The sequence below is a fragment of the Cryptomeria japonica genome, unplaced genomic scaffold (genome assembly GCF_030272615.1).
Source record: "Cryptomeria japonica unplaced genomic scaffold, Sugi_1.0 HiC_scaffold_666, whole genome shotgun sequence".
NCBI lineage: Eukaryota > Viridiplantae > Streptophyta > Pinopsida > Cupressales > Cupressaceae > Cryptomeria > Cryptomeria japonica.
The window spans coordinates 23,296-44,947 of NW_026729459.1; the positions used below are offsets into that span (position 1 = coordinate 23,296).

Consider the following 21,652-nt stretch of genomic DNA (forward strand, 5'->3'; position numbering starts at 1 on the left):
TCCAAAGCCTTGTAACCAATCCCACTTCGCGGGGGTTCTCCATTGTTCTATATTGTTCTCTCATAGTGTATGCAAAATGAGATGATTTCTCTCGAAGATGAGTTTCATCTAATATTTCATTTATAGCTACTCCATTCAATTCTTTGGATATGCAAAATTATTTTATCAAAGTCAGTAGCTTACTTTGAAAATCAATTGCACTGTTGAGGCTCCAATATTGAGGAAACACAATAGAAATTGCTTTGAGTAGGTTGTCAGGAGAGAATATGCTTCTAATTTGTGAGTAAAGATCATAGGCAATTTTCTTCACAGAAGTAGTTACAATCTCAACAATCTTGTCGAAATCTTCCCTTGTAACTCTTGCTAGTTGCTTCCTAGGGTGCTTTCCTGGTTCCTCGGGGTCGACCATGGCATAGAAGTGCATTGGTATCTCAACTCCCCGTACATTGGCACATACCTCCCCGTTTGCACCGATTTATAAAAATTTAGCAGGATTGTCCAAATCTGTGAGTGTCCACCACTTAACAATTTTTTCATCAGATAGTGTTGGTTGATTTCTATAGAGATTGTCAAGGGTAATGCATGTCATCTTACGCAGTGTAGCATATTCTGCAATATACATAGCTCTTTTTTGGGCTGCCTTCATAATATTACTCATTTCCTCTAGCATAGGTAGAAGAGCTGCTAAAGTTAAGAGTGTCTCTAGATTACTTAACCTCTGAAGAAGGTCAAGAAATTTCAGTTGCGCAAGTTGTGTGAAATAGTCCAATCAAGGATGGATATTTTGAAAAAAATCGGTGCGTTGGACCATCCAAAGAGATCCATCTGGTATCATTATCCTTGAGAAGCTTGTTCCCATCAGTTATTCCATTAGCAAAGTGTTGAAATTCCATAAATCACTTGGGACTTCAATAGAAGTGTGAGTAGAGCTCTCTGATTAAAATTTTAATTTTTTTACCGAAGCATACTTGCTCACAATTCCAAAAGCTAGATTCATTATGTGAGTCATACAGTGAATTGTAGTAATGTATAGTAAAGATAAAGTTTCAATCTTTGTACAAAGACCATTCATGTGACCTTGCATTACTGAAGCTCCATCTGCTCCAACACACACCAATTTTTTGGCAATCGTCATGTCATCCATACCTCCATATTCAATTAAACTTCTCGTTACTAGTTGAAATAAATTTTCCGCTATCGCACTCTCCTTCATTTTAGCAATAGATAGTAGATGAGGTTGGCAGGCATGATTCTGTATAGTATAAACATGCATGCATACCCATGAAGTATTGTCTACTGCCATAACTTCGTCTAAAGAAAATATAATAAAGTTTGACTCTCTTATTTTTTCCTTTAGGATAGTTAGGAACTTTCAAAAAGTGTAATAAACCACTAATTGATGGGAAATCTGTCATAGCACACCCTCTGCTCAAAATTTAAAAAACAACGCTTAACTGAACAACTTTTCCCAGTTGTTCTATTTGCATTTCTTTTCCAAAACTAGCTTCAATAGAACCTTGAACTTCAGCAGGCTTCGTCTGTATTTTATCATGAAAATAACACTCTTCAGCATTCCTCACATGCTTACATTCCTCCTTTGTTTTCCATCTTATCACTGATTTTTCAACTCCGTCTATCATTTGTTTTTCATAAACTTTACCCATATGCTTTTCTATGGTGTCAAATTTTAGCTGCAACCTAATTTCCTTGTTATGTTTCCAAGTGTAAATCTTACACCTGCATTCTATTGGAGGCTCGCCTTCAATTGGATTCTCCACTAGTTCAATGAATGGATACTTTGATGCTCAATTAGTTTGAAAATTCCTCACTCACATATCCCACTGCCGATCCTTTTTTTATTGTGGTTCATCCTTTTTTGATCTAGCTTTTCTTTTCCCCTTCCGTGCATTATCATCAATGACATTATCACCCAAGTTGATTATATCATTCCGGCTAAGTTGGGCATCTACCAGATAACCTTCTTCAAGATCATCCTGATCTGAGATATCAGGTTCATCGTGGTCTTCAACATGCAGTGTAGGTTGTGAATTTTGTACTTGTACTTGTGATGATGTACCTTCCCGATTTTCACCACAATCTTTTCCAAAGCCAAAGTACGAAGACAACGTTCTTCTTTTTGTCGACCTCTCATGGCCTTCCCCACATTAAGGTTTCCTACCCTTCTTCCTATTCAACATCTGCAATGAAATAAAGGTTGCCAAAAAGTGTCAATTTGTTGAAGAAGTAATAATAGACTATAAAGTATAATATATGTTTCATTGGCCCTACGACCTACAATCTAGATGTCTGAGGTCTAAATGTCCCGTCTGACCACTTGGCATTGACGGGTCACGACTAAATAAAAATGAACTCAATAGTGCAAACAAATATAGATAAATTTAAAATAATATTATAACACTTCTAAAATATGATTGCTCACCTTTAGGTCACTAGTAGTCACCAATGCAGTCAACAACAATGATTTTCCTTGGTGTGAAACTTCGCTATTGATATAAATTTAGAGCCTCGAACCCACCAAATTGTGTTGAAATAGATCTGATCTTTGCATGTATTTACACCAATCCTTATATGATGAATTCCGTAGGAATTTTATATGGTATATAAATATTTGGCGAATTCCGTGTAACTATAACACAACTTATGTAATTTTCGAGGTGATTATGGGTCGTCCAAATAATTGGCAAATACAATATAGCTAGCAAAAGTTCGGGTGAATGGAGACACACGTCGGCAAAATGTCGGGCGAGTTGGGTTCTCCTGGCTAAAAAATCTGCACATGCCTATAGGAGAATTATGGTCGTCTATTAAGGCAACCTTAGAGAGTGTAGGCCAAAAATCAAATTTACCATGTGTCCACCGTATATTGTATTGGCAAAATCCTCGCATAGAAACATTCAATTACATAAAACATATGGCGATCGGGCCGTGAATTTGACGGGAAATTGATAATGTTGTGGCGACATGTCCACCCCCAGTCGGTACAAAATATTTGCCATTTTCTAGATCGTCGACATGAAAAATTTGCCATTGGCAAATATTCGCCACTAAAGTAATCTCTGACCAACAACATCCATAAAACATACTAGAAGTTGCACCAACACCATTTATGCAATTCATCAAAGATCTTCAAAAAAAGCTCTGTCCGTGAAACCATCGACGGAACTAGAAGCCAAACTTCTAAGCAAACAGGATAGCATCCGATTACCAGACCAAAACCAACTGACTGAATATGAACATCAGTATCATGAATAAGACAATTCCATAACCAAATCATACTGAAGCCTATCGGATCGTGTTGGATCCAAACCAACCAGAAAACCACTCAACCTACCGAGACCAGAAGGGTGTCGGTAAAGCATCCAAATAACTAGTGTTGGCATCAATGATAAAACATCAATGCAACACATAATCAATTCCTCCAAATGGCCAACAATCTCCCCCTTGGGCAGTGATGGAAACACTAGATGTGAAAAAGATCTAAGTACCAATAAATGCCAAACAAGTCTCCCCAAATGGAAGACTATTGGCATTGAGTTGTCATTGTTGTCAACCGGTATTGCAGGTAGGCTACCAGTAGAGGTATGCCATCTGGTATAAAGAAGAGTGAACCGATATGGTGGAAGACAAACAAGGTATTGAGAAGATTAACATGAAGGCTTGTAAACCGGTATGGTTAAAGACAAGTAGTTATTGAGACTATCAGTGACTTCACTGGTATTAGGAGAGATGCATGTGTGTGTTAGCATGTTGAGTGATAACTGGTAGAGCATAAACCAGTTTGGAGGTTGACTGCCTGTTTATGATGAAGAGGCAGAATGTTAAAATGATCACAAACTATCAGAGGTGAAGATATCCTAACGGTGTAGTGTGTACCACCAGTTAGCGAGAGGAGTAGGACTCACTGATAAAGGCTTACACCGGTATGAGTTTGCTGAATGTTCAAGTGTAAACTGACCTTGTGTCGGTGAGCTGAGTGTATGAGCAATGTGATACCATGTGGAGTTGAGATGGCAAGCATGGAGAGGTCGGTGAAGTTCCATCGACATGGTTGTTGAAACAGCAAGTCGACATTAATGAAATAGCCACAAATCATGAAATGATAACTGATTTATGCGGCTTGAGGAAGAAAGAATGACAAAGAAAGTCAGGGAGTAGTTGGCGCCTAGATCGAAGCAAAGAAATCAAACTGCAAGATGACCTCGAGAAGGAAACAACTGGACTGTAAATGAGTCGACAGATTTCAAGGCATAAAATCATGGACGAGATTGCTATGTTTGGTAAAAATGCATTGGATGTTGAAAAAAATGTACAGATACATTCCTCGAGTATGGGTGATTGATCCATGGCAGATTAGATTAGATCTTATGCAAACTTGTTGAAATGTGGAGACTGATCAGCAAAGTACTGTACACACAGCACGTATCCTCGTCGGGATCCGGGGTCGGGCCGAGCCCCAGGCAGGGGTTCGGGGGTGGCAGCCCCTAAGAAAAGTGCGGGTTCAGGGGTGGCAGCCCCTGAGAAATTTTTTGTTACCGTTTTTCGTTGATGAAAACCGACTTTGTTTGTTGCCCTAAAAACGCATGTTATAAGCAGCTAGGATGCTTAAGGCATTGTAAGGTTGGTGTACTGTTTTTGCTGGATAATAAGAAAGATTAGACGACTGTGTATGGTGGACGTAACCCATTCTGGTTGAACCACGTTAAATCTCCGTGTTATCTGTGTCTTGTTTTATTTCTTTATCTTTTGTATTTAAATCTACATATAACTGTTAGTTCATATTTGCTTCGGATCTGCTTGAAACCCTAACATAACTGCCCTAAGTTTGAATTTTTTCTTGGCGGGAAAGCTCAAGGTTAAATATAATGACTTGAGACTATGATTGTTGCTGCAGAGTGAAGGCAAGTGTGAAATTAATGTCTGAGAGCCGAAGAGATAAACACTTGAAGTGTTTATGAGTAAAAACTAGACCGGTAAGGAGAAGCGGGATAAACCAGTGTAAGAAATAAACTGGTGGAGTAAGCATAGAACATAGAGGTGACAAGCCAGCAAAAGCAGTACCTGATAAAGAGTAATCAGGTGTGAGTTGAGGTGAAAAGACATTGTGAGAGGGGATTTAGAAAAGTGATCAGCAAAGCAAAGTTGTAGAGTGGGTGGAGAGAATACAGACTAGTAAGGCTGAAACTGGCAAAGCAGAATATTGTAAGGTTGCAAAACTTCATTTGCAACAATGCTTTCATTTGTACAACATTTTTTATATTGTTTTTCACTGAGTTGAAGCTTAGTGCAGGGGTTGCAGCTCCTTTAGGTTGTAGCCTATAAATTGTGCAGGGGTTGGTGCTCCTTTGAGTTGGTGCTCATAAATCAAGGTTTGGTGCTCCTTGGGTTGGTGCGAAGATATTTTTCCTAACATTTGATGACGTGACCAGTTTTGAGCATGGACTTTGTTTTGGCATTTCCAAACACATAATGAGGCAACGATTCTATTATTGTGGTTGTTGATAGGTTCAATAGAACGACTCATTTCATTGCTTGAAAGAAAACTAGTGATGCAACACGGGTGGTAGAATTATTTTTTCAGAAGTTGTTAGATTGCATGGCGTACCAAAAACCATTGTCACTAATAGAGATACAAAGTTCTGAAGTCATTTTTGGAGGACTTTATGGAAGAAGCTAGGGACTAAGTTATAGTTTAGCAGTGCCTATCACCCTCAAACTGATGGCCAAATAGAGGTAGTTAGCCAGAGTTTGGAAAACCTGTTAAGGTGCATTGTTGGAGAGAAGACCAAACAATGGGATTTGGCATTGCCCCAAGAAGAATTTTCTTACAATAGTTCAGTGAATAGATCTACACATAAATTACCATTTCAAATTATTTATGGTAGGAATCCTAAGGGTGAGACAAAAGTTGCAGGAAAGTAATGAGAAGTACAAATCTATAATAGATGTTGGTCGACAACATCAAGACTTTAAGGAAGGTGATTTAGTGATGTTTTTTTCTGCAGAAAGAGAGGTTAACCACAAGCACATACCACAAGTTAAAGTATAAGAAAGTTGGTCCTTGCAAGGTTTTCAAGAAGATTAATGACAATGCTTATGAGATAGATTTACCAACCAATCTTGATATCTCTCTTGTATTTAATGTTTCTGATTTATACACCTTTCATGGTGACATTCATGATGATGATGGTGTAGAGGAAGTAGATTGGCAGTGGATAATTCCTAGTAAGAAAAGGGAGAAGATTGCACAGGTTTTAGATAAAAAGACTATTTGCACTCGACAAGGAGAATACAATAGATACTTGGTACAGTGGGAAGGATTAGCACTAGCAGAGAGAACATGGATTACAAAGTGGGAATTGAAGTTGGATCGAGGTCAATGGCAGCAATTTGAGGACAACCACTCGCAGGAGTTGTGTTCTTTTCAACCAGAGGAGGATGATGTAAGGACTTCGTGGGGTCATAAATTTTGATTCGATTGTCCGATTGGGATAAAATTTGACATGGAGGTGTATCATGAGGAATTTTTTGGATTTCTTACTAAATCTAGTTCAGTAGGGCCTCAAAAAAATCAAATTTTTGGGGCCTGATTCCTTCATATGAGGCCTCAAAATTGGCTTTTACTGGTTTTTTCATGTTTTTAGAAAGTTGGTTTTTTAGTTAATTTTGAACTCGTAATATTTATGGGGTTAGAAAGTTGGAAATTCAGGCCATAGGAACTTTTTTTAGATTTCTAGAAGATTTCATGATTTTTGGGATAGATTTGAAAATTTCCATAAAAGGCAAATTTTGAAATTTGTAAAAACCTGCCCATAAAGGAAATATTTGGTTTGCTGTTAAAATAGGTGTAAAAACCTGCCCATAAAGGAAATTTTTGGTTTGCTGTTAAAATAGGCCCTTTTTCATTGTAATCATAGAATGGTTGGAATTTGCAGAGGAAGAATAATGAAGAGAATTTGATCCAAACTTGTGTCAATTTTTATAATTTCATTTATTGTATTGGTTGTGTTTTAACTGGCTACATCACAATATGATTCATCCTAGGATAATAAATGTATATAGATCATCAATATAAATTCATCATCATAATAGTCCAATATATGCCATCATCTATAAAAGTCATCATATAATGTATGTCTATATAAAGTGTCTAGCAACATAAAATAGAAACTAAGATATGAATGGAGTCATAAGTGTCAACAAAAATATCATATAAGAGTCTAGATAAGTGTATTGATGCATAAGTCAAAAGATGAACCAGTGAGTGACACTAGACGTTGCATAGATTTGTACAATAGATGAGGTTGATTTGTAGGTCATTTAGAAAATGATGTGTGTGCAACAAAGGGCTTAACGAAGACTAGATATATTGAAATAGAGTATGCATCCACTTATAAGGATCCAAACATGATTCAAACAAAACCTTTGAATCAAGAAGATAATCAAGCTCCATTATTAATAGTCTCACGTTATGTTTGCAATACGGAGAGATAGGGATAGAAAGAGGGAGGGAGAGAGATATGAAATGATACATAGAGAGAGATGGAGAGATAATGAGATAGAGATAGAGGGATAAATGGAAGAAGAAATATAGAGAGATAGAGATATAGAGGTAAATAGATACATGTATAGAGGTATAGGAAGAGAGAGAGGGATAGAGATGGATGGATAAATAGAGGGAGTCATGTGAGATACATGGGAAGATATAAAAATATGGTTAAGAGAGAGAGAGAGAGAGAGAGAGAGAGCAGGAAGAGGGGGGATATACAAAGATAGAGAGAGAGTGGATGAGATTGAGAGAAAGGTGACAAAGACCAATATTAGAAAGGTATAGAGAGAGATAGATAGGGGAAAGATAAAGAGATGAAGATATAGATAGGGATAAGGAAGGTGGAATTGGAAGTGTGTGTGTGTGTGTATGAGTGAGAGATATATAGATAAATAGAGAGGGAATATATGTGTGTGTAGAGAGAGAGATGAGGTCCCAGAGAGAATATAATTTAATTTGTACTATATTAAAAAATATATTATATATTCATATATAATAATAATTTATATTATAAAATATACTATATATTTGTTGGTGTAATTAATTATTCATGTCGGATATTATTACACCTTACTTAAGTTTACTTAGGTACATGCATTTCATAGTAGTTTGGGTATGAGACACTTGGGTGTTTGTGCCACATTGGGATAGTGTGTGTAGGAGAATTTTCACCTTTTATGGTGTGATCTTGTTACTACTCTAACATATCCACTTATTGTGGAGTGACAATTCTACCTTTGGTGGGTGATCCTTCTCATGTAGAATATTATATTGTTTCTCCTACCTACCACACCTATTTTCTACCTACCCTTGTTTCTTATTGAGCCACATGTCATGTTTGTGTGCTCACATATCCATATAGACTTGCTTATATAAACAGGCTCATATTGATTATATGTAACACTTGATGATCCAGTCGATCAATATTTTCATCTTGATAGAATATAGTTTATTCCTATCATACATTTTGTTCTCTCTTATTTGTGCTTTCCATTGCCATTAGATCTTGGCAAAATCTCACAATATTATTATAATATTATTAATACAAGGCCTTTTATGTTTAAATGTGCATTGATTAAATTTGACTTGAAAATCATTACACAAATTCCAATAGTCTAAAAAAGAGTTATTTTGAACCAATCAAAATAACAAAATTATAATATAATTTTTAAAATTAATTTAATAATTCACATTCTATAAAATATAATATATAATAGTACACTTAATTTGTAATTATTAATTTTTAATTGTATATTAACTATATATTATAATACAATATGTAATAATGATATAGTTTCTATTAAATGAAATATTATATATAACAATAAATATAATTTAATTTGTAATTAATTATAAATTATAATAATATTAAAAAATATTATATAAAAATGATTTAACCAAAATATCAAAATTTTATTATATATTTAATTTGTAAACATATAATTTGAAAATAAAATATTTACTCTAATTTTAATGCATAAAATAACCTTAATATTTTGAAATATGAATTCTTCCCACACACTTTAAACTTAAAAGTCCATATAAACATGAATCCATGTATTTTAACTTAGTGCGACTTTTAAAATCTAGCACTCTAGTGGCTAGGGTCAATTTGAATCATTTTTTGTAATACTTCAATGTACATTGCTTATAGTTTTACAAATAGAGTATTCAATCCTTTAAGAAAATTGTGAGTTAGCCACTATTGATTTTATATATTAAAAAATTAGAATTTTTTTTAAGAAGAATATTAAATTTGTATGTCTTAAAATAAATAAATAAATAAATTTAAGTTTTTTAAGGATGCAAAATAGAGGTAGAGGGAGGGGCATTTTAACTAAGAGAACCTCAACTATCACATAAAATATATGTTGACTATGAAAAGTGAGTTAATTGTTAATGAAAGGGCAGTACGCTAAAAATTAATTCATCAATTTGAAAATTCATTAAAGTGAGAAAAGATGGAAAAAAAATCAACCACGGCAAACGTTTCAATCGTCTTGCACCTTGCAAGCAAATATAAACCATTGATTTGACATAGCAGATCAGACATCTAAAATTTGGACATGCCGACTATTCAATCATCACGATTTTTTCAGAATCCTTTGTGATGCGGCACTAATTTCCAACTAAAACGACAATTAAACCCGAAAACAAAGTTTAACGAGGAAAAGTGAAAGGCGTTCCCGCAAATTCTAAACTCAAATTGTATGACTCTGCATTCTTCTACTTGAAATCATACAAAGGAAGAGACACGAATCCAAAAAATAATCGAAAAATATCATACAAACTAACAGTTAATGTTTGTTTCAATCATTAAAGATTTAGATTAAATCTCATGGCCGATTTTCGATGTCATCGATGTCAATGATGTATTATCCATAATGTGAAAAGTGAGTGTATGATATCCAAGAGCAGACCACTCCAAAATTAACGAATATTTGCGTCGATCTTTAAAACCGTCCAAAATGGACCGGGGATTTACAGGTTATAGCATAGTCGGCTGTCGATTTAATAATTATGATTCTGTTTGAAGAGCTAGCGGACAATGGAAAAGGCAAATGCGTTGTTAATAGCGACGTGGTCGAGGAATGGAAATGTACAAAAATACTAAAACCTGTAGATATATAAGTATATTTCTGTTGCACATCTTTATATATGGCCGTGAGTGAGTTGCCAGCACAAAGAAAAGAGAAGAGAAGAGAAGAGAAGAGAATGGGGAAACTGAAATTGGTGTTGTTGGTATTCTGCGTGATTATGATGATGATGACAATGTGTACAAGTGCGAGTGAAAGACGGGGAAGAATGACGGTGAACAGCTTCGAGAAAGGAGGGGATGGAGGTGGACCCTCGGCTTGTGATGGGCACTTCCATTCCAACAAAGATCACTGGGTGGCTCTTCCTCCTGCCACCTTTGATCATAACTCCAACTGTTTCCGCAAACTGAAAATCAGTGCGCGAGGGAAGTCTACGGTGGCCACCGTCATCGATGAATGTGCGAAGCCGTGCAAGGATGATATCGTGGACGCCTCTGAGAGTGTTTGGAAAGCCCTCGGCGTGCACCGCGGTGATAATGACTTCGGCCTCATGCCCATCACCTGGCATTTCATCTCCTAGTGATCATTCTCATCCTCAATCCTCAATCCCTTCTCTTTCTCTTTCTCTTTCTTGCACACGATCAATCCATGGATTACTTCTCTTGTTCGCTGCTTTCATCTTTTGTTTGTATTCCAAGGTTCATACCTTATTTGCTCGCTCCATTTCTTGTTTTAAGGAAAAATGAAGTTTAGTCTTTTCAAGATCTCAACGTCCAACGATTTAATAATTAGATTAAACATTAGCTTAAGAAAATTGATACTTATTTCACATATAGATGTAAAATAGATGATCTCTTCAATTATTAAACATTAGCTTAAGAAAATTGATACTTATTTCACATATAGATGTAAAATAGATGCTCTCTTCAATTTAAGTTGGATTTATGACTCTCCTAAATTTATTTTTTTTAAATTGCATGTCAAATTTGTTAATAATTTTGAGTGCTTAATAATGAGTCTTTTATTTTAACACTAATTGATAAAACGAGAGTTTATTCTTTCACTAAGTTGAAAAGGATACACATAATAGCATTCTATCAAATGTATAAAGATTCAATAATGATATAGAATGTAGACAACGGTAAATTATATCCAATCTCTTGACATATCCTATTTCCTTGTTTACCAGTCTTCAATAAACATACCACAAGATAACAATTCTCATATGGATAATTATGCTTTGCCTATTTATAGCATAGCTTGACTTAATACTTCTTAGAAAACTAAGACAAATATCTCAATGCTAAAGATTTATAAGCTATAATTACCCTTAGCTTTTATCCATACTTTTTTAATCCACTAAATCAAAAGAAATAATCTTATTGAAACTAATGTACATATATGACTACAATTCCACCTGTGCAATACTTAATTGTCTCAAGAACAAAATAATTTTGTCAAAATTGAGCTTGACTAACAATAATTTATTTGGCTCGTTATCTAATATTCACATAATTATTGAAATTTAGCTCAATATGACTTAAAAACTATGAAAACTAGATATTTGAATTTACCTAAAGCGATTTAGTTACAAGGGAGTTTAGAAAATATATATGTATCTATATACATATCTATATATATATGCATATGTGTGTGTGTGTGTGTGTGTGTGTGTGTCTATAAATATGTATGTATATATATGGACATATGCACGCATGCAAACACACACACACACATTGTGTGTGTGTGTGTGTGTGTGTGTGTGTGTGTGAGAGAGAGAGAGAGAGAGAGAGATGTATATATATACATATACATTTACATATATGAGAAGCCTATTTTCAAGCAAGACACATTTCTTCTACCAATTCTATAAAATGCTAACTTCTGAGCACCTATAAAACCCTTGTCATTACTCAAATGATCAAATAGTAATTTAGAATTGAATCTTCATGCAACAATAATTTAACCTATAGTGCTAATTAATAGCTATCTTAAGACTCAATTTTAATACATGAATATAATTTTCTCAATTAAGTCCAATAAAAGAAGAGAAATGGTGTTTGTCCATGGATGGGAAGGTGCAATGGAAAGAAATAGAACATTAGAGCTAACTAAATTACCTATGGGTAAATAAGTGATTGGAGTTAACTAGACTGTGGGGAATAGTTTTAAAGGAAGAATGAAAAAGAGAAGTGTAACAATAAAACGATACAAATAAAAATCTAGAAGAGATTATAATGAGACATGGACTCTCATACCAAGAATTAAAACTATGAGAGTAGTCTTAACTTAATAACATCTCAGCACAAATGGAAGTTGTACCAATTAAATATAAAATTTACCTTTATAAATGATGTGATGAAGGGAACACATTTATGTTGAACAATGCCTTGAACTATGAAGTCCCAAGAAAAAAATAAAGTGTATAGATTTCAGAAAGCACTCTATGACTAAAATAAACACCTCAAACATAGTTTTAAAAAAAACTCATCTAAAGACAATTCATGGTGTGATTTTAATTATTATCTTGCACATATATGATTTAATTTTATAACAAATAATGACTTTCACATTATCAAGTTTAATGAAGCCATGAAAAGGAAGTTTAAAATGATAGATTGTGGTCTACTAAAATATTTATTTGATATTAAGGTAAAATAAATGGATATGGAATGTTTATTCCAATTTTTTTAAAGGAGGTTCAAAGTGTTGAATGACAAGTCTACACCAACACCAATAGTCATAAATCTACTGCACTTCACTCTCCCAAGACGGCTAAATTCTCGTTAAAATAAAAAAGTGAGATTGGAGGGACAAGCAAAATGCTTTGAGCGACTGGAATGAGTTTCACCAAAATCCATGTGCTTGGACAGGAATCTCCTGTGATACTTTCAACAACGTTACCGTTGTTGATCTCACAGGGGCCTCCATTTCTGGCAACCTCACTTCCGCTATATGCGCCCTTTCTAATCTCACCGCCTTGACTCTCCAACGCAAAGCTTTCACCGGTCCTTCTCCCATTGGCCTCTTGCATTGCAAGCATTTGCACAAGCTCGATTTGTCGAGCAACCACTTTGCTGGAACGCTGCCCACTCGTATCTCCGAGTTGAGCAAGTTGAGAATCTTGAACTTGCCCAATAATAGTTTCAGTGGCTCCATTTCTCCAGCCTTCAGAATGGTGGCAAAGCTCGAAGCTCTCTTCTTCCACGAAAATAGTTTGAGTGGAGAATTCCCTAATTTTTTCGGGGAATTAAAGTCTCTGAAGAACCTCACGTTTGACAATAATCCTCTGCGTCCTCGTGTGCTACCCACAGAGCTTGGCAATTTAAAGCAATTGCAGCAGTTATGGCTACAAAAGTGTAAATTTCATTTATTTGAAATTCTAGTAAGCTTAACCGACCGGAATTAATAGCTTTTCCCGCCATTTCCATTAAGTGAGTAGGATGAGGATTTCGTCTAGTTGGCGAGTCTAAAAAACAGCCTTCGGTCCTAGTCCGGTCAGCCTCAAATACGACCTGCATCCCCGCATCGATCGAATCGTGGCAAGTATAGTATAGGAGGTGGAGGTAGTCTTGTGGGCCGAATCCCGAATTTCTTGGGCAATTTAATTCAGTTGGAGGAATCACTAAATTTTTAGGGCCGTTAGATATGATGATATTAGAGCAGATCCCAAAGTTACAGCTGATTTTGAGATGTTTTCGCATGCCAAATTTGACAATTACTGCCTGTTTTCAATCTGACTTGCAGTTTGGCAATTTCCTCTGTAAGAAATTTGTTTTCTTGCGTTATTTTAAAATTGGTGTCCATGATCCCTTGCCATCTATTATACTTCAGCCATTCCAACACTTCCAGGCCTTCAAGTCTCTTCTTTAATCCCATCAACTCATTAACGTATAGGTCTGAGGACCAGGTTAGAGGTGTTGAATTTACGGATATATGGTCCATCTTGATGTTATCTTCCAACTCCTCTCCAATTTTTGCCTTTTGTTGGTTTGTTCCATTAGTGAACTTGAGTTGATGCTCTTGTTGGCATGCTCTTTTTAGCTTGATCTTCAAGATCCACTTGCATTTCCCTCCTTGTATTTACTTGCTCTTGTTGCACCTTATGAATAACTGCTGTTTGATTGAAGTTTACTATTCTTGACAAGATAGCGATAAACTTAATGTGCCTTGCCATCTTAACCTCCTGACTATTTTAATTTGCCTTCGCTGCAAAATCTTCTTATATTGCTTGACATTAACAAATGTAAGTCCTTTTACATTAAGAGCTTTGTCTTGTTCACATACATGAGATTCTATTCTCCTTGCTGAGACACCTATTTGATGCGCACTCTCACGATAATTCCCAATCCTCTTCTCACAACTTTCCTCTAACACTTCCAATGAAAGAGTGTGTTCGTCTCCTTTATATTCTGAGAAATCTATTGGTAGATCCACCTTCTGCACTGATGTTTTCCACCATATTATCTGATTTTGATGTTTATGAGTTTATCCTCCCAGTTGGCAGAGTTTGTTTTTGTTATCAGTAATAACCATCAACAAACACAGTAATAGACAATAACCATTTTATCTTGCATTTGACCACCTCGCCAGCAAAACCTCGTCCCGACCACTAAAAGAGAATATTGGTTATCCTACAGCATTGATAATTCTCTTTTGTTGTGTTTGGCATACAAAGCATACAAAGTGTTGACAAGTTTCAACATGCCGACTATTCAATCATTTTTAACTAAAACGACAGTTAAACTCCAAAACAAAGTTTAACGAGGACAAGCGAAAGGAGTTCACTCAAATTCCAGGAGGGCATTCTAAACACAAATTGTATGACTCTGCATTCTTCTACTTGAAACCATACAAAGGAAGAGACACGAATCCAAAATAAAATCGAAGAATATCACACAAATGAACAGTTAATGTTTGTTTCGATCATTAAAGATGCCGATTTTCGATGTCATCGATGTCAACGATGTGGTGAATGAATATTTATATGCTCTCTTAAATTTAATATTTTAATTTTATTAATAAAACATATTGCATATAATTTTGGATGTTTAATAGTAATTATTATTTTTGGATTAATTATTTGGAGTCTATAATCTTTAAATGAGAATATTATATTAGTAAAATATTTCAAATAGTTCAAAATTAGATCAGAGAGAAATAAGAGTAGGATAATAAATATTTTTAAAAATTATAAGACTCACAATATAGACTAGGAATACCATGCTAATGTATACAATAATTTGGACTAATATGTTTTAAATCTTTTGGACCTGTTTCAATTATTTGTATTAAATATAGACTTGTAATATGTTCATATTATTTAAAATAATTCATAATAAGCATGCAGGAAATATAGAAAAGATATTAGCTTAACTAAAAATGACTAAAACAACCAACATGACGATATGTTTATACAATCTTCTATCACTAAAAGATGAAATGAATTTTTAAAACACAAATGTTAGTATACTATTCAAACATATTTCTATATTTCAATACTTGCAATCATTTATGCACTAACTTTTTTTAATAATATCTACCCTAACATCTAAAAAAAAAGGCCAAGTTGAGGGTCATAAGAATCCTCCTCAATTGTCTTGAACTTTCTCTTCATTTCCATGTCTTATATAGAATATAGAATATAGATTTAATGAAAATGATCTAGAAGGAATAGATAAAGAATTCATAGATTCCAAGGTTCATCTCAAACACATAATATTAGTTTTCACACAAAAAAAATCTCAAATTGAGGCTTTAGACCTTAATAGACCTCTCAAACACATTTCCTTAATCCCTAATAATTAATTTTACAAATCCTAGAGCCAATACATTATTGTATTTTAAAATGGTAGCTAGACAATTATTTGAGACAATGTCCTTCCTACAATATACTTGTTTTGAAGTGTTTATATTTATGACCATGCCTTCTACTTTATTTAGATTCATCCACAAGATACGTAAAATTTTCTCAAATATGAATATCCATCCATGGTGACAACTAATAAAATATTATAAATTTATTCAAGTTCATTCAATGTAAGGGTGCTAAGATGATGCAGATTATTCTCACATCCTACAAATAAACAATGTCTACCATGTATAACAAAGGAAATAAACATAGTAAGACAAAAATAAACAAAGAAATCAAATCGCATTACCCCATGATTTTTAGTTTATTATTGTGAATCTAAAAATTACATTTTCCAAAAGTAAACCTATGATAATTGTTATCTATTTTTATTCATACACAACTCTAAGACTACCTCCTTAATAGAAAGATCAACCCCTAAATTTCTTACATTTAACAAAAATTAGATACCTAAGTTAATTATCTCCTAAGAAGATTACAAAGTGTAAAAAAAAACACTTCGAAAGAGTAAGAATCAACTCCTAATTTGACTCCTACATAGAATACTTAGAAGTAGTTGTTAAGAGATAGTTCACATCATTCTCCACTTCTTTTAAAATTTTGAACCTCCTGATTTAAAGCCCATTTACATGTATACACCTCAACAATTAAAACACTAAAAATATCAACAACCTAACAATTATTTTTTTGGCAATGTGAGATTTTCCTTTTATCCTAGGATGCTACTGCATGACACATCCATAAAAGATTTTGGAAGAGGTAATAGAACCATCCTTATTGCTCGAAAAACCAAGCCACAACATTCCCTTCCACCAGATTAAATATCTCTTTAAATTATCATATTTTTTCTTCTTCCACTTCCAACCTCTTGTTGGCATAGAGAAACTCCTCCTTTGCGAATTGGTGTTCTTCCTTTATTCCTAGCTCCTTGAAGACTTAGGAATTATCCTCCATTGAAAATCATCATTGATTTTTACACCATTTGTATCATCTACATATAAATCAATTAATATAGAAATAAATTTAAGGGAACAAAAATCTCCCAAAAGTGATTTCTCCTCTTCTGCATTATGCCATTTAGGAACGCTTTCTTTTTCATATTTTGTGAGGCGGAATTTAGTTCTTAGTTCAATGTGATGTTTTTTTTTTTAAAATTCAATTTAAACATTGTTCTTCATACCATAGTTGTTCATATACTTACTCTCTCCCTCAATTATCCTTGTTCCCTCCTTAGGGAAGTGATGATCTTCTACTCCTTTTTATCACTATCAAGATCCTCTACATATTCTTCTAGCTATTTTTGATAAGTTGTGTTCTCTAAAAATATTAAATCGTCATCACAAATGGGGATCCCAAATATTTCCATCTCTAGTGCAGCTTCCTCTGCAACACGGACTACTTAATCCACTACTACAACAATTTGGGACTCGTCTTGTGTTAGGTTGCATTCCTTCTCATTTTAGTCTCTCAAGTCTTCTCTCTCTACATTGTAATCTTCAATGCCTTCCCATTATTAGGGGTAACACAACTCTACTGATCCATAAAACTCAACCATCTCTTCATCTTCAACCCATTCAACCATTTTTTTCTTTCATTGACTCTTGGAAGATCTCATTCAAAGGTATTTTATCCATTTCTTCAATGGATCCTATATTTCCTTGTTCTAATCGTTCCACTTCTTGTCTGATCCTTGACTCGATGACTTTCTGTTTTGAGAATGGCTCTTGTCCACAAAGTGAATATTTATTATTACCATTATTTTTCACATTCTCACAACTCTTCAGTGTCTTTGATGTAGATTTATTTCTCTTTGGCTTTTTGTTATTGCATGCCTCATAATCTTCTGCCATGCACCATAACTACTCCAACTCAAACTCTAATTATTGTAGCTCCTTTTGCTCATATTTGGTTTTCTTTTGTTTTCACCTTTGTCTTCCTCTTTCTTCCAACTTAATTCTTCTCTTCTTCACATCATAATATAACTCCATAATTTTTTATATTTTTTTCAACCCCAAAAATAGAGCTACAGCTCTATTCTCCTTTCTTGGACATAAAATCTCCTACATCCACTTATGCATATGAAGATAGTTAGACATAATCTTTTAACCATAACAGGTATCCAAATAATAAGGTATTAATTGCTAGAATTTATATCATCTATCTAGATCAGGTGATATTTTCAATAACTTCAAATAACAACAACACATCTCTAATCATGTAATTTAAGCAAATATATAAAAATTTCATGACAAAGGGATATAACAGCCTACCTATCCTCAAGAATTATTTTTAGTCCTTTGCCCTTATTACGAAGTTTTACTAGAACAAATAATGTATTTTCATAATATTTGAATTATTAAGATCTTCTATAAAATCCAATTGAAACCTTTTCAATGTAATCTCCCTATTTATTGTCTTCTTACACAACATCCCAAGCACTTTGAAGAATAAATAGTACATAAATGACGTCCCAAGCTCATATAGGCATCCTATTTTTCTCACCTCGTGATCTTTGAACATCACGTGCTAATTATCATCTACGTAATTAAATTAGATTTATAAAACATAGGATTCGCAAAGAAAATAGTACACCTAATCCGGCTTTTCTCATACTCGACATTTACATTACAAAGATATAATAGAAAAATAAATAATGAATCATATTCTAGAAGAGGCAAGAATCATGGTATGCCGACATCAACCCAATTTATTTGTGCTCATTGGCTTGGTGAGAAAATCTATAATATTAATTAAAGCATAAATATTCTATATTATGACTTTGCCACCCTCAACCATGTTCTATATTATGATAAGCATGATACATTTAAGTTTTTAATAAACATATAACATTCTAACTATTTATAAAATCTCTAACAATATATTCTCTATTCCAAATTCATCTAAATACTACATTTAATTTATCTAAACTAATGTATTTATTATTCAGTTTTGAACTCTTAATTTTAAACTTAAGCTATATTTAATTAGTTAGTTTTCTTAAAATATTTATGTGAGTTACATTTCATTGTACCACAATATCTAAACTATATATTTCTACCATATGAATATCAAACAAATCAATATTTCAAATATTTCATTATGTAGGCATTGAATTTACATACTCCCATTTATATGAACTTATTAACTTTCTAAACTTTTCAAATTTTCACTAGGATTTTTATTTTTTTTATGAGAGAAGTTAATTAATTAGACATTAATTTGAATAGCGTCATATCTTTAAAGAAAGGTAAATTTGAAAGTATATTGAAATGAACATGATAGCAGAAATCAACTCTTCAATATCTCTTGCTTGATAGTCTTGTTTATGTTTATTTCAAAGTTTAATCTCATATCAATATAACAAATTCTTATCTACTTTTTTTTTAATATATATACTCTTATTTTATAGACACTTGGTTAAAAAGAAGTTGTCAACATACCGATTATTCAAACTCATGATTTGTAATTTACATTCTAGTCTTGACCCCACACCACCCCACCCGACCCTACCCTACCCTACCCTATATACTTATCTATTTCCTTATCTCTATCTTAAACTCTCCCTCTATTTCTTCCCCTCAATCTATTTATCTCTTTATCTCTATTTCTTTATTTTTATCTCCCTCTACTCTCTCCATTTCTCTATTCATCTCTACTTCTATCTATTCTAAAGTAACCATTTGCATCTCTTGTTTAAAAGGAAATGCTACAAAGTGTGACAAGTCAACATGCCGACTATTCAATCCTCACGGTTTTTTCTTAATCCTTTGTGATGCGGCACCACTTTCCAACTAAAACGACAATAAAACCCGAAAACGAAGTTTAACGAGGAAAAGTGAAAGGCCTTCACACAAATTTCAGGAGTGCATTCTAAACTCAAATTGTATGACTGTGCATTCTTGTTCTTTTACTTCAAATCATACAAAGGAAGAGACAATCGAAGACTATCAAACCAATCAACAAGTAATATTTGTTTTCATCTTTAAAGATTTAAGCTAAATTTCATGGCCGATTTCAATGTCATCGATGCCAATGATGGCGTGGACCAATATTGGTTTGTTAAGTTTGGTAAAGAATGTCTAATACGTAAAGTGAGTATATCATCTCCAAGACCATACTACTCTAAAATTGAAGAATATTTGTGTCGATCTTTAAAACCGTCCAAAATGGACCGGGGATTTACAGGTTATAACATACTCGGCTGTCGATATCATAGATATAATTGATTATGTTTCTGTTTCCCTAAAACTAAATCTTTCAAGAGCGGACAATGGATAAGGCAAAAGTGTGATTAGCGAAGTAGAAATGTACAAAATTATTAACGCCGGTCGATGTAATACATGAAATATATTTCTCTTGCAAATATATATAAGATAGTGAGTGAGTGGTCATCATATAACAATGACTAGGGGTTTCGAGAAAGGAGAAGAGAATGGGGGGATTGAAATGGGTGTTGTTGGTATGCTGTGTAATGATGATGACAATGTGTACAAGTGCGAGTGAAAGGCGGGGAAGAATGACGGTGAACAGCTTCGAGAAAGGAGGAGATGGAGGCGGACCTTCCGCTTGTGATGGGCACTTCCATTCCGACAATGATCACTGGGTGGCTCTTCCTCCTCCCACCTTTCATCACAACTCCAACTGTTTTCGCAAAGTGAAAATGAGTGCGCGAGGGAAGTCTACGGTGGCCACCGTCATCGATGAATGCGCGAAGCCGTGTAAGGATGACATCGTGGACGCCTCTGAAAGTGTTTGGAAAGCCCTCGGCGTGCGCCACTTCGATAATGACTTCGGACTCATGCCCATCACCTGGCATTTCATCTCCTAGTGATCATCCTCATTCCGGAGATCATCCTCATTCCTCATGCCCATCACTTGGCATTTCATCTCCTGATCATCCTCATCCTCATCCTCGTGCATAATAATAACCTCAATCCACTTTACCACCTATTCTGCTTTGTCTTAGCTACTGTTCCATAATAATAACCTCAATCCACTTTACCAGCTATTCTGCTTTGTCTTAGCTACTGTTTTCTTTTTCTTGCACACGATCAATCCATGAATTACTTCTCTAGTTGTTCGCCACATTATTAGACTCAAGGCCAAGGTCAAGGCCAAGGTCATTAGAAGAAAATTCAAGATTCTAGACTCAGTTAGAGAACAGGATTAGATTCAATTAGATCAACGACTTAGGGTGGATTTTACATAGAGGCTATAAACTTTGTTGTAAATACAATCATATAATTTTTTTATAGTATTTATTTGTTTATTAAATTAATTTGAACTAAATTAAATTAAAATTATATTAAATTAAAATTTATATTAAACTAAATTTATGTTGAAATTTTATATATATATTTAGTCTTTATTTATTTATTAAATTAAATTAAATGAAAATTTATATTACACTAAATTTATGTTGAACTTTTATATATATTTTTAAACTATGTTTTAAAATTATATATCATAAACATATTTTTAAAGAATTTTGTTAAAGTTTAAATTAATATTATAGATTTAATATTGAATGTTTTCTTTTTTATATTAAACTTTTACCTTTCAAATTGTATACCAAAATTTATATTTTTATTTAGTTATTTTTTTAATTCTAGAATCTAAGTTTCATGTTCTGTAATATTTTTGAATTTCATATTTTTACAAATAATATTATCATTA

General features: G+C 33.8%; 2 protein-coding genes across 2 annotated transcripts; both read left to right on the forward strand.

The window, feature by feature from the left end:
• Positions 1 to 10,225: 10,225 nt before the first annotated feature.
• LOC131066394 (putative ripening-related protein 6) lies at positions 10,226 to 10,684 on the forward strand. The gene has a single exon (XM_058001151.2). The coding sequence runs from the start codon at positions 10,226 to 10,228 to the stop codon at positions 10,682 to 10,684; it is 459 nt and encodes a 152-aa protein (XP_057857134.2).
• A 9,808-nt stretch (positions 10,685 to 20,492) lies between these two features.
• On the forward strand, positions 20,493 to 20,804 carry LOC131066395 (putative ripening-related protein 6). Its single transcript, XM_059216094.1, has one exon. It carries the CDS (start codon positions 20,493 to 20,495, stop codon positions 20,802 to 20,804), a length of 312 nt encoding a protein of 103 aa, XP_059072077.1.
• Positions 20,805 to 21,652: the final 848 nt, after the last annotated feature.

Bases quoted from the DNA above. Each gene is read 5' to 3' on its own strand.
- LOC131066394 (XM_058001151.2), top strand. From the start codon at position 10,226: ATGGCCGTGAGTGAGTTGCCAGCACAAAGAAAAGAGAAGAGAAGAGAA.
- LOC131066395 (XM_059216094.1), top strand. From the start codon at position 20,493: ATGACGGTGAACAGCTTCGAGAAAGGAGGAGATGGAGGCGGACCTTCC.